This window comes from Neofelis nebulosa, chromosome 1 (genome assembly GCF_028018385.1).
Source record: "Neofelis nebulosa isolate mNeoNeb1 chromosome 1, mNeoNeb1.pri, whole genome shotgun sequence".
NCBI lineage: Eukaryota > Metazoa > Chordata > Mammalia > Carnivora > Felidae > Neofelis > Neofelis nebulosa.
In genome coordinates this window covers 224,723,446-224,736,836 of record NC_080782.1, presented here as the reverse complement: position 1 = coordinate 224,736,836, position 13,391 = coordinate 224,723,446, and the positions used below count along the sequence as shown (strand labels likewise).

At 37.9% G+C, this 13,391-nt stretch overlaps 1 protein-coding gene across 1 annotated transcript in view; it reads right to left on the bottom strand.

Annotated features, from left to right (window-relative positions):
* Positions 1-141: 141 nt before the first annotated feature.
* VPS36 (vacuolar protein sorting 36 homolog) overlaps positions 142-13,391 on the bottom strand; it is a 30,851-nt gene continuing 17,601 nt past the window's right edge. The window contains exons 7-14 of the mRNA XM_058686517.1: positions 9,420-9,452; positions 9,217-9,294; positions 8,447-8,581; positions 6,757-6,822; positions 5,303-5,367; positions 4,604-4,688; positions 3,621-3,697; positions 142-3,537 (exon numbers count right to left, since the gene is read on the bottom strand). Coding sequence (XP_058542500.1) covers positions 3,444-3,537; positions 3,621-3,697; positions 4,604-4,688; positions 5,303-5,367; positions 6,757-6,822; positions 8,447-8,581; positions 9,217-9,294; positions 9,420-9,452 — 633 coding nt within the window. The 3' untranslated portion in view covers positions 142-3,443. The remainder of the gene's footprint in view (positions 3,538-3,620; positions 3,698-4,603; positions 4,689-5,302; positions 5,368-6,756; positions 6,823-8,446; positions 8,582-9,216; positions 9,295-9,419; positions 9,453-13,391) is intronic.

The window sequence follows — 13,391 nt, the reverse complement described above, 5'->3', positions numbered from 1 at the left end:
CCTTCCATTCCATCTTCAGGTAAGGTTGTTTACATGTCTATTTCCCTAACTGCGCCACCCTTTTAAAGGTGGGGACTGTATCTTATTCATTTTGTTTCCACCCCCCACCGGCAGCCCACGTAATTCCTCACACAGTCAATATGGATTTTTAACAAAAACATTTTTTATTGAATTGAATGGGAGATAAAGTAGGATAAATGGAGCCAGGTTATAAATAGGTATATACATGAGAGTTCATTCATTCAGTTAATATTTATTGAATGCTTACTGTGTGCCAGGTTCTGTTCTAGGCTCTGAGGATATATCCACAAACACACCAGACAAAAAGCTCTCCCCTTACGGAGCTCACACTCTAGATCTGTCTTAATAAGGGATGGGATTAGCAAATAAATTCACAGAAATTCAACCATAACTCTTGGCCAAAAAACAAAAACAAGACACACATTTAAATAGTTTAATTATTGGTGTTATAAATGTCTACTGTTGCTATGTAGTTTTTATTGTATATTGTACTTACTATATTCATAATATATTCATACCCATGTATCACTCTATAGGGATTCGACCTGTAAGACGATATAAAGAACTTCGCTGGCAATTTAAGAGTTTCAGGGATCATTTTAAGCATGCTTGATTTCATTCCAAGGCACAGTCTTTAAAAATCTAACCAGCTTATATGTGTGACTCTACTGTACCAAAGTGAAAACGCTGATATTGTTGGGCAGAGCATGAGAATGACCACCTGATGAATCCATGTCTGGTCAGGCGAGTCTGGTTATAGGGAACCAATACTTGGAGACACAGTACATTCACGCGAATGCACAAGGTTAGTCAACCGTGAAATTCACATCAAGAATTAAAAAAAAAAAGTTCATGAGCCATTTCCCATTCTTTTAGAACTAAAACAGTAAGATCTTGAGGTCAAAAATAAAGAAAAAATGTTTAACGTACTGGCTTATTCTGATTAAAAGTTTATCATTTTCATATGTTTTTCAAAGAGTATTTTAAAAAGAACATCAAGGTAAGAAAAATCATTTACAAGTTTTCCAGTAATTTTACTCTATATACATTAATTCCAATCATTTAATCCTGAAAACAACCTGCACTTGTACAGTGTAAAAAAATCTTTGATAGTGACTAGAAAAATTCCATTATCATAAAGCTATAAATTTATGCTCCTAAGAGCAAAGTCAGTAAAGCAAAAATAATAATTATACCAGTGATAAGCACCGAGATGAATTTTTTTGCATTTAGGGCCTGATTGGTTATATTTAAACATAACTTCTACCAATAGAAGACCAAAATAACATCTTATTTGGCAAAAAAAAAAAAAAAAAAAAAAAGGAGGGGGAGGGGATGGGTGGGTGGGTGGAATCAAAAATATACATATATAAGTCTAGAAACGGTGAAGAATGCCCACTTTAACAGTAAAATCAATCATCCTTGTTTTCTAATTAATGTGACATGTGCGAAATATAGTCATGTCACTTTTCTTCCTCCTAGTTCACTTTATACAATTTAGACTGCTCCATTTCTGTTAATGTGTTGTCACACTAATGTAAACAAATATGTTGAACCGTGGGAGTTTGCCGTAATGAATCCAAATCATAAGAGCTAGATCCAGCAGCTCAAGCAACCTCAACTGCAATTCATTCCAACTGCTGAAACAGATTATTATTTACCTTCGTAATTTCTGAAAAGCCTTAGCCAGATGAGACATCATGTGTGTAAGCGTGTGTGCAAGTGCGTATGAACATGCGTGTACAAGTCTGCCAGAGCAGTGTGAGTGTAACCCAGGAAACGGGAGTGCCACACAAACAAGTCTACACGATGGCCTGAAAGACATGGGGCCATTGTTTGGCTAGACACTGAATTCTCCCAAAACAAACTTGAGGCTGAACAATGAGGACATTAGGGGCTATCTGTCATCACGATACAGAATGAGCGACAAGTTTGGAAAATGAAGACATTCCCATAACGCTGGAGGATGTGAAGCAGCCACAGCCACTTTTGCAGGTGGGGATCAGAGACTGACTCTGGCTGCAGTGGGAGGGATTCCCTGGGTCTACAGCTGAGGATCCCTGCAACTCCCCAAAGGGCATCTGCAGGGGGCCCTCCACCTCACTCAGCGACATCTTAGGGATCCCAGAGCTTAAGCCTGGGTATCCTCACCTGCTGGTCACCATGGGTCTCTCAGTGCAGACACTATCCCTTCTGGAGGCTTGGCCGAAAACCATCCCTGCTTCCCACTTTCGACGCAGTCTTAGAAGGGGATCTCTTTGCGTCCCTGTGGGGTCCCTGAGTTTGAGGTAATGCCAACACACCGACATATGAAGTCAGGCAGCCCACTTTAGAACTCAAACAATCGAAATTCAGGAGTAGCCAGTTTTTGTTATCTTGGTAATACTTGCTAGTGACATAGTTTCTCAACACAGCTTCTAATATATGGGGTAAAGAAAAAAAATATTGCTGGGATATGAAATATTTTTTTAAAGTGCAGTGTTGAAACTCCTTAAGAGTAGGAAAAGGAGACCAATTACCTGTCCCCTTTCAATGTTCCTGTCCTTGGCTTTCCAGGTCAAAGAGCACCAAGGTTCCTGTTTAAGCGACCTAAAGGTTCTCCCGGCCCCTCCCCCACACAACCCTAGGGAATTCCTGAACCCTCTAAGTTCCAAATTTGTAATCACATCTCTGGGCGTGTCTATACAGCTCATTAATTCAGTTTCAAAATCCACAGCATTTTTAAAACAAAATGACATAGTTGCATTCTTTAAATGCCAGCTATGAAATCATTACTTGGAAAAAAAAAAACTAGTCAGACTATACATACGTAAGTCAAATACAACTCTCTCCCTTTTTTAAGGTGTCTGTTGAAGACATGCTTATAACTGCTTCTAAAGAAAAGCCCTTACTTAGGAGAAGCCTCATGTGGCGTTCTGTGGTTTCACATCCTGTTCAGTGTTGTCACTTAAGCTACACTGTACGTATGACTTGCTTCATGAACCCTCTCCCATAATGGGCACATTACATGCAGAGGAAAAACTTTGTTTATAATTCAGTGAATTTTAGTCACACCAGAAAAATGATCTAACCTGTCCAAACACTCAACTTCTTCCCCCATTAATAACTAGATTCCCTTCTTTAAAAAAACAGATTTGAGGATCAAGTTAAAATTCACCATATTTCAAGTTAAACCCTGAGGGATCTATACAACTGTAGCATGATTTCCAACTCACTGTGGCATTCAGTTTTCTGTATTTTCCTATATTTATCCTAAGTAAACTTCCTGGACCGTAATATTTAGGGAGAAATTAAAAGGGTTTTATATTATAGTGTAAAGTTCCAGAAATTCTCAGTTCATCAAGGTTTACTCTGAGCTCAATGTCATACAACCTCTACATGATACAAGTGTATGGACACGAAGTATTTTAAATACAAAACCCTTAGCTCTGTGTCATAAATAAATTTGGGTAAAACCGCAAGCCTTCCACTGAATCATCTCGGCAAAGATGGCCCATCTTCTCTGCCAGAAGCAACCTAGGAATCAAGGGGAAAACCACAATCATCTGTCCATTCAGAAACACAAACACAGTTGTAATGAAGACCAAGGACTCGCTTACCTTTCCTTAGCCAGGAGGACAGACATTCCCACCAGCTTAGCAAACTCTTCTGATGTCAGGGATCCCTTTTCTGAAACCTAACAGAAACAGAGCAGGAAAAAAATATGATAACTTGGCCACCTAGGTACTAACCTAGGGAGAATGTCTACCATTATGCTCAGGAAAGAATATATTGGATTTCCTAATAAAACTCAAGAATATTCAATATTGAACTAAATCTTCTTCACTAATGCTCAATTCCACAAATGCGGAAGGGCCCAGAATGAATAGAGCAGAGCCTAAAACATCACGAAGCCCTCTACAAAGTTACAAAGGCACTGTACTAAACCGCCAAAATAACCCTTGATATTCTGAAAAGGAACATATAATAAATTCTAATGGAGTACATACTGCATGTCCCACATATAGGGTCCTTATATATAGGTTTAGCTTAAAATATACGGTAGAAATATCTATAGTCTTGAGGTTTTCCTCTAATTTAAAATAAATGTAATAAATATTTAAATTAGGCAGGCTCGCCACAGAGGCTATGAAGGCAGTAATGTTTCAAGTCTCCTAATGAGTAACAGCAGCAGTTTGGCTGGTAAAATCCATCTAAACTACAGTTCCTTTTCGTGTTTTTTTGAAGCAATTATTTCATAAAACAACTTGTGATGTTTTATAAGACTGTTTATGTAGGTGGTACTGACAGAAAAAGTTCAGTCAAGGGTAACATTCTGATGAACAAAGTTAAAAACCTGTCCACAAGACTGAGTTTCAAACAAAAAGATAACACCTCAGGAATTCTAATTCTCCTTGGCAAGTCTCAAAAAGCTTTAAAAGTATCATTTTGATTAGTATTCACTAGTGTTAATAGGTGTTTTTAATTGGGTCTACAAACATTACTTTTTAGAAAAATTAAATTCAAAAGGAAAGCCTGTTTCTCAAGTTGCTATGGAGTCACGTCTTGGTGGGCAGACTAATGAGGAAACTGGTTCACATACGGTCTCCAAGGCTGAGGCCACCATTTCCTCTTCCTTGTGGGACTGAAGCTCAATTACCATGACGCCACTGTCAAAAACTCGGAGCCTGAAAACCGCAGATGGGAAAACCAAGCTGTGAGTATCTAGGATCTTCAACCACTAAGGAGGTACAAATATCCTGTACTTTCTTTTATGCTGGGCATGAGGGCAATATTAACACAAAACAGCATCTAAAACGTAACAACCACAGGCAATTACAGCATAACGAGGAACTCACGAATAAATACAGTTAATAACATTATGAACTATAATCCACAGGCTAAATAAAATATGTCTGGCACTTTTTTTTTTTTTTTTAATCTGAAGGGAGGAAAATACAATTCACAGCTGAACATCTGTAGTTTTAAATCTCCAGAAACAAGCACGAAATGTCTAGCAGAGGGGCTGGTTATTCTGACCTCATAGGAGAGCCCACATTCTTCTTTCATTGCCCCAAATCAACAAGAGTTGGCCCACTAGCCCCTCAGGCCATGTACCGCCCCAGTAAGGAGGGAAGCTAGGAGAACAAGTGAATTCTGCTCACACGGTATAATTCCCAGAGGGGCGATGTGTTGGTTCACCACGCACAGACCTGTGTGGGCAGACCTGGCAGGGTTTTCCTGTCTACTGTGTGAGGAACAGTGGCTCAAGTTGGCATGCTTCCTGCAGAGGTTCTTTTACCTGAGAGGTAACTGTAGTGCTTCCAGCATCTTGCATGCATTCACTAGATCTTCTGGTGAGAGCAACTAATAGAAAGAAAATCCAGTTTATACTACAAATTAATAGAGTGATGCTCGTGTGTTCAAGGCCCATGGTGGGTGTGGAGTCTATTTTTTTTTTTAATTTAAAATAAATAAATAAATAAATAATCATTTATCAAGGCTTTCATGTTGCCTTAATCACCACAAGGAAAAAAGGATTAACAAAGAAGCGAAGCAGTGCTATCCGACAGAAAGCAATGCAAGCCGTATATGTAACTCTAAGTTTTCTGGTAGTCATATTCATAAAATAAAAAGAAACAGGTGAAATTAATTTTAAAACATGTATTTTATTTAAGCCAATAAATCTAAAACATCAACATATAATCAATATAAAAATTATCAATGAGATATTTAACATTTCTTTCTTCTGTACCGAGTCTTCTAAATCTGGTGTGTAATTTACACTTACAGCATATCTCAGTTTGGATTAGGTGTATTTCAAGTTCCCAGTCGTCACATGTAGCTAGCTAGTGGCCACCCTTCCAGACCCATGCAACCTTAAAGAATCAGCCCACTGTGGCGTTTGACAAATACAGCTTTGAGTCATAGGCCCAGCCTGGGTCCAAATGCCTGTCAAACCTCTATTTCCAGGTGCAGCTTTGGTCAAATAATTTAATCTCTGGAAGCCTCAAGTTCCTCATCCTCATATTATCCCCAAGACGGGGACAGTAAAAGTAGCTGCCTCACTGAGGTACTGGGAGGCCTGGTCAGTAGGAGGTACTCACTGACGGCAGTCTTGAGGACTATTCAAATAAAAAACAGAGCAGAGGCTTTGCTCGTGAACCTGGGGTGGGCGCTTGAAAGATGTAGGAGTTCTCTGCACAGAGGTGACTGCTGACACCGCAAAACTGTTTGACTGAAGGACACAAAGAGTGCACGGACCATACACATGTGGGTGTGAAGGGGCAATGAGAGCTGAAGAGCAGCCACTGCTGATTCACGGCCAAAGGCAGAGGGCAGCTTTCCCTCTGTTTCTCTCCAGGCCATCTGTGTCCAACCCAGTTAGTCCAAACACTGAACGACAGTGAAAAGGCCTCATACACAACCTTACTAATCACAATACAAACACAGAATATTAAAGCCAGAAGGTATCAATCAGTCCAAATCCTTGTTTTAGACGTAGGACAACCGAGTCTCAGTGAAGTTAAGTAAGCTACTCAAGGTCAATCGGCATGTCACTGGTAAAACCAGGAAGAGTGTCTACCTCCTAGATCCCCAGAGCAGGACAGCATTCTTGTCACTGCACCACACTGCTTCTCAGATGGTTTTGATATTCTCAGCCCTTCCTCAAATTGTATTCACTGTAGGGGAACTTGTATTATGTTAAGAAAGTCTATATTTAGTTAAAAGAATATCTAAATGTTCTATTCTTACCTCCATTCCTCGAGCTCGGTTTACTAAACAGTATACTTCCGTAAGGGACATTATTCCCCCTCGTTCCTGTTAAAATACGAAATTTAAAAAGTATTATGTTATAGTTCACACAAGTTAGCATTCCTTAACAGAAATCATAAGCAGAGTGAAATCGGGATTCGTAAAATTTCCTAAGAAGCCTTTTAAAAACTAAATTTGCACACAGGAAAACCTAGCCAGATACGTGAAGCATTTCAAATTCAATATTTGGACTTTAACATCATTATTACTGTTTCAACATTTACATAAATGAAAAGAGGGCCTCTACACCAAGTTTCAAAAAGTGTATTTAAATGTTTTGAGTTATTACAACTAATAAATGAAAAAATTATAGAATTAAATGGCAATATCACCATTGTAATCTCTAATGAAGTAACAGATCTAGACATTGAGTGTTAGTAGCTGCTAACATCACACAAAAAAAAGACAGACATTCTGTACCTGCTGACGGAAATGCACAGCACCCTCTATGAAATATCCAGCAGGGAAAAAAAAAGAAAAAGAACTTCTAGATATAACTACCAGTCTACAGGGAATACATAAGGCAGGGAAGTATGTTAACATACAAGTAAGCAAAATCCAGACTCTGAGACACTCTATAAGAAAAACCACTAGTTTCTTCAATAAATAAATTTTGTAGGAGAGAAAAAAAGAGGAGAGGGAAACCCACGGAATTAAAAAAAAAAAAAAAAAAAAAACCACCTGGATGGCAAATCAACCAATTGCAAAGTATCCTGATTTGAACAAACTAACTATAAGAAAAAATGTGAACACTAAGTAGATATTTGATTCTATTGAAAATAATTTTTAATTTGTGAAATGGGATTGTAATTACATTACAGGCATCTTTATCCTTGTAATTACATACTGAAAAATTTACAGATAAAGTAATGTGATGTCTTGGATTTGCTTTAAAATCATATTTTTTTAATGTTTGTTTATTCACTTTGAGAGAGTGCGCGAGTGTGGGCCTGCGAGTCGGGGAGGGGCAGAGAGGAAGAGAGACAATCCAAGCAGGCTCTGCACTGTCAGTGTAGAGCCCTACACGGGGCTCAAACACGCCAACTGTGAGATCATCACCTGAACTGAAATCAAGAGTCAGGACACTTACCGACTAAACCACCTAGGTGCCCCTGCTTTAAAATAATTTCCAGTGGACAATGTTTACAGATAAACCTGGATGATGGGCATGCAGGGATTCATTATAGTTTTCTTATTTTGTCATGTTGGAAATACTTCTTAATATGAGTGCTTTAATAAGTAAAGTTTTGATTGCCTGAGTCATGTTAGAAGATATATCTGTGTTATCAAATTATAACAGTACACTATATATTCAGACTAGATATATAGAAATATATGTAAACATCTAGAGATCATATGTTTCCTTTTGAAAACAGGAGAGAAGAAAAACTTTATATCAAATAGATTTAGGAAGTTACGGATATCTGAAATGGGAATTGAAAACAACTTAGATTTTGACAAAAAAAAAAAAACAAAAAACACCCCACTAATTTAATATTCCTGAACAAAAAATAACGTGTTGGTTGAATAGTAACCATACTGTGAGAGGAGTTAAACTCTTGTTAAGGTTTCTGATGACACGGAGGTAATTTAACACAACCGAAAGAGACCACTCGGGTTTTGTTTTTACCTCCAGCGGCGCCTGCAGTATCCCAGCCAGCTGTTTGGCCAGCTGCATGTGGTACTGTGTGCCCGAGCCACAGGTCTCCCTGGTAACTGGGTTAGCTATTCCCATGCTCAGCAAATAGGATTTAAACCTGATGGTCTAGAATAAGAGGAGAAAATGCACAAAAAGACTCAAAAGCAGAATTAGTCTTTCCACCCCAACGTTGGAAATCTTCCTATCATAAATTCAATGCTACTCAATTATATCTGTATCTACCCATTTCTTCTACTGTGTTTTGATAGCGTGAATTCTAAGAAAGTGGATTTCCAGTAGTTCCCTGTGTGAAGCTAATTCTTCTTCTTTTTTCTATCTTGATATCTCATACTCCACTGAGCTCATGAGTTTGGTGTGAGAAGTGGCTAGGGAACAACCATGCTGTATTTAATGCCAACCGAATGACAGAGCCAAGAACTTAGAAAGGAAAATGGCTGTGACCAGATTGTACTGAAATTTACCGAAACAAGTATCAAATTTATGGATATGTATAAAACAACCACTCCTTCCACATTTCAATATCTCTCTTTTCCACACTCTAAGAGAACGTACAGAAGCATCCTTTAATCCTACTAGAACCAACAAAGTTTTTATGGTTGACTTTTTCGTTAGCACTTTCATATACCTGCAAGTCCTAAAAGAAAACACTACATTAAGAAAGAAACTGCTAAACCACTGAAACATCACTGTGTTATTTGTGTAACCTGGTTTCTAATGCCTTAAAAAAGCAATCTATTTACCTCATCTTCTGTGATGTCACCTTGCTTGTCTTTAATCTTATTAGCAATTGATTTTGACAACTCCACCATTTCCTTAGCCTGTGAAGAGAACAGTAAAAGACTGAAAAAAAAAAAAAAGTCCCCAAAGTGCCTTGCTAACAAAACACAAGTTCAAAACTTACATGATAATTGGTAAGAATTTAATAGGTATAAATTACATATACCTTGACCATTAGCTTGCTGAGGTCTTCAAAGGCCTGAAATGAGAAATGAGTTTTTGTTGGAATCTAAAGATTAAAGATGTTTTTAAGCAATGAAGCACTCTGTTTTCCTCCCTTTGACAAAAATTTATGAAAACTGCTTACAGATATCTATTTATATAAATATTTACATAAGTAATAAGCCTATCTTATTCTAAGGATTCAGTTTAGCTAAGAAACCATAAATTTTCCAAAACAAACTGCAAAAAACAACTTTTCAAATTTTCAAAGAAAAAGGTTATGATTGATTAAACAAACAAAAGGTGACATAAGTAATAAATCGTTCAGAAAATATTGTTTACTGTTCTTTCACATAAGTAAGAGAATTTGTCACTGGTTCTTGCCAAAACCATTTCCTGATGGGTGGTCAAGAATCAAAGGCATTGTAAAGCTTTCCTGGTTGAAAATGGCAATGTGCAGCTGCCAGAATACTTCTTTGGGCACAACAATTTTGGCTTTAATAGCAGGTGTGACTTAACTGAAACTGTAAACCTCAGCCTCTAAATATTGAAGAGTTTATACTTGTAGCTTGGGATGTAGTGGATATCACAAAAGAAAAACATTCAAATACCACCAAAATATACCTAAATAAAACCCATTAATTGTTTGATTTACTACAATAAATACCCACTTCAAAGGCCTCTTCAAACTTTAATCAGACATATTTATAGTAAATTTATTTCATATCGCCGAAAACATACTTCCAATGATGAACATCTGCCAAATGATGTGCACAAATGTTATTTTTTAAGCCAATTGAGCAACTTCGCATTAACTGAAGAATCTTTTGGTCGATACAGAATAATGGTCAGCAGATTCTGATAAGCCCATGACCATCTTAATCACATGCAGAAAAATAGCCCCCATCTGCAAAAGGATTTTGCTAAAAGAATAGAGTGTTGTGTAAGATTCTTATGGCCAGACTTACTAAGGCTAATACTGAGAACAAAGGGGAATGTGCACACACCTAACAGGAATTTCCTCAGATAAACAAAAGGCTTAAACACTGGATTCTTATCAGCAACAGCCAGCAGATGCAGGAAACCTTTTGTGGGAAACTCGGGGCACCAGCTCTGAAACTAAGTCCACTCTAACATTTAAATGGAGGGCAAATCACACACCAACCTAGTTTTCAAAAATAAAAGACACAAACACTTCACACACTTAGAGTTTTACTTTGAATATACAAAATATTTACAGATTTCTTTTACCGGGGTAGGGAACACTAGTAAGACAACACTTTAAAAATTTTATATGGTAAATCACTTTATTTACTAGGTTACATTTCCATAGAAAAAATATGCTAAAAGTAATAGTGATTCCACACAGAATACATCAATTAGCCCTGTTGCTTACAGTCTGTAAAAGACAAATACAAATATTTTAGTGTCTTAGAAGAATTATCTATATTTTAAGTAATCATAAAACACAAATGAAAGCTTCCTCACATCTATCCATATTATTATTCTAAAATAAGGAATCAGCCAATTATCCAAAAAAAGAGGTAGAGAAACTACCTACAATAAAAGCAACACATGTGCAAATGCAAAACAGATGGTTTGCCCGTTCTGCTATTTTATCTGCCAGTTTATAGAACTTTCTAACCCTCTACCAAGTCCACAGTCAAATTTCTACTCCAATTAAAAAAACAATGACATCTGCTTTAAAAGTACCCTCGTATGCTGATTTATAGCATTATTTCTTGTTTCCAGCCATTAATTTGGTTATCAGCTTTAGTAACTATTAATATATTCTTGAATATTCTGTTTTGGTTTTCTTGATTTTGTACCTTTACATATTTTGTTCCCTCTACCTGGATCCTCTTATCTCTACTAGTCTTCTGTTAGTGCCTGCTAAACTTTCAGGCCTTGACTTCCATTACTTTTGCTAACAAGACTTCCCTGAACCCCAAGGAAGTTAGAAGCCATATACTGTGTTCCTGCTGCAGCCACCATTTTCTCTAACGCAGCATTTCTCCTGCTGTAGAGAATGCCTGTTTGCTTGCCTGTCTGGTGCATCATCACAATATCTAAAACATCAACCTGATGCAGGGCTTGCACAAAGTGGAGAGCAAGGACCACCTGCTGAATAAATCACTGGCCTGCATGAACGAGCACGATGACTCTATTGAATCCTTTGAGCTATGCAACTCCATGGAAATTAGATTGAAACACAGCAGCATTTCATAAATTAAGAAAAACATTATTTTGGGTTTTTTTAATTAAAAAAATTTTTTTAAGTTTATTTATTTAGAGAGAGACAGAATGAGTGGCGCAGGGACAGAGACAGAGAATCCCAAGCAGGCTCTGCACCATCCACGCAGAGCCCAACATGGGGCTCGAACTCACAAAACCGTGAGATCATGACCTGAGCAGAAGTTCGATGCTTAACCGACTAAGCCACCCAGGCGCCCCAAGAAAAACATTATTTTGAACACCAAATTAGTATGGCACAATTCAGAAGAATACTAATTCAAAATTAGTTCACTGCTCTGTGCCGTCTCCAAAAGTGTCACACAAGAGGATGACAGTATGTCACTGAAAGAGGGCAGTGATAGTACCTTCTGAATGATGAAGAGAGTAGCTATGATGCAGTCGACTATGCTTGTCTGCAAATCAGAAGACTGAGTTCTCATAACCCTGGTTCTGAATCTAGTCACTAGCTCTGAGATGACTACTTCTCTGGATAGAAAAAACCCCTTTGATGCCAAAATGCTGGAATTTTATGAATTTAAAGATTCTGGAAAGATGGTGGCTATGGCAGCATAGTTTTTTAATCTCTCTAAATCCCAACATGAAACAAGACAGCGCAACTAGATCTCAAAACCAAAAACCCATAGGCAGCATATACTATAAAACGAAATGACAAAATAGCTATAATAACCTCGAGATAGGGGTACCTGGGTGGCTTAGCCCGGTTAAGGGACTGACTCGATTTCAGCTCAGGTCATGGTCTCGCAGTGTGTGGGATGGAGCCCCAAGTGGGGCTCTGTGCTGTCGGCACAGAGCCTACTTAGGGTTCTCTCTCTCCCTTTCTCTCTGCCCCACCCTTGCTCTTGCACGCACTCTTTCTCAAAATAAATAAATAAACTTAAAAAAAAAAAAAAAAGAGAGAGAGGAAGGGGGGAAAAAGGGTCCAGATAAAAAACAGAGGAAGGGAATAGGGCCAGGAAACCAGAAAGCAGGCCACCACCGTTTTTAATAATGCATCAACACAGAAGAAAAGTGGGCTCTGTGGAATAAGACCAGCTACCCTACACTAGGCCTTCCTCTGAAAGGGCAGCAAAACTAATTTAACGTAAAAAATAGTACAGCAGGGGCACCTGGATGGCTCAGTCAGTTAAGCATCTGGCTTCGGCTCAGGTCGTGATCTCATGGTTTCTGAATCAAGCCCTGTGTCAGGCTCTGCGCTGACAGTGCAGAGCCTGCTTGGGATTCTCAGTCTCTCTCTCTCTGCCCCTTCCCTGCTCACACTCTCTCTAAATAAGTAATAAGCTTTAAAAATAAAAAGAGCTATTTCAAAAAAAAAAAGAAAAGAAAAATAGCAACAGCCAAGCATCAAGGTCAAATGCCACACAAAGTTATTATGAGAAAAAAGAAAATAAGGAGAGTAACATTACAGACAATAAAAGCAAGGCAGACTGACATGCTCATAGATCAGATCAAATAACCTTTTATTTCAACATGAGCTAAAAGACGTTAATAAAATGATACAAGCCATCAGTAGACACAATAAATCAGAAATGAGGTGACAGGATTCATGAAAGAGTTTTTAAAAAATCAATTCAGAAATAATGACTATATTAGAACACAAAAGTGAATAAACACAACAGATAGTATATTAAGAGAAACAAAAGTTTAAAAAGAGGGAAATCTTCTAAATGAAACAAATGAAAGAGATAAAAAGGGTCTGAAAGAAAGTTGCGAGCAGTAAAGC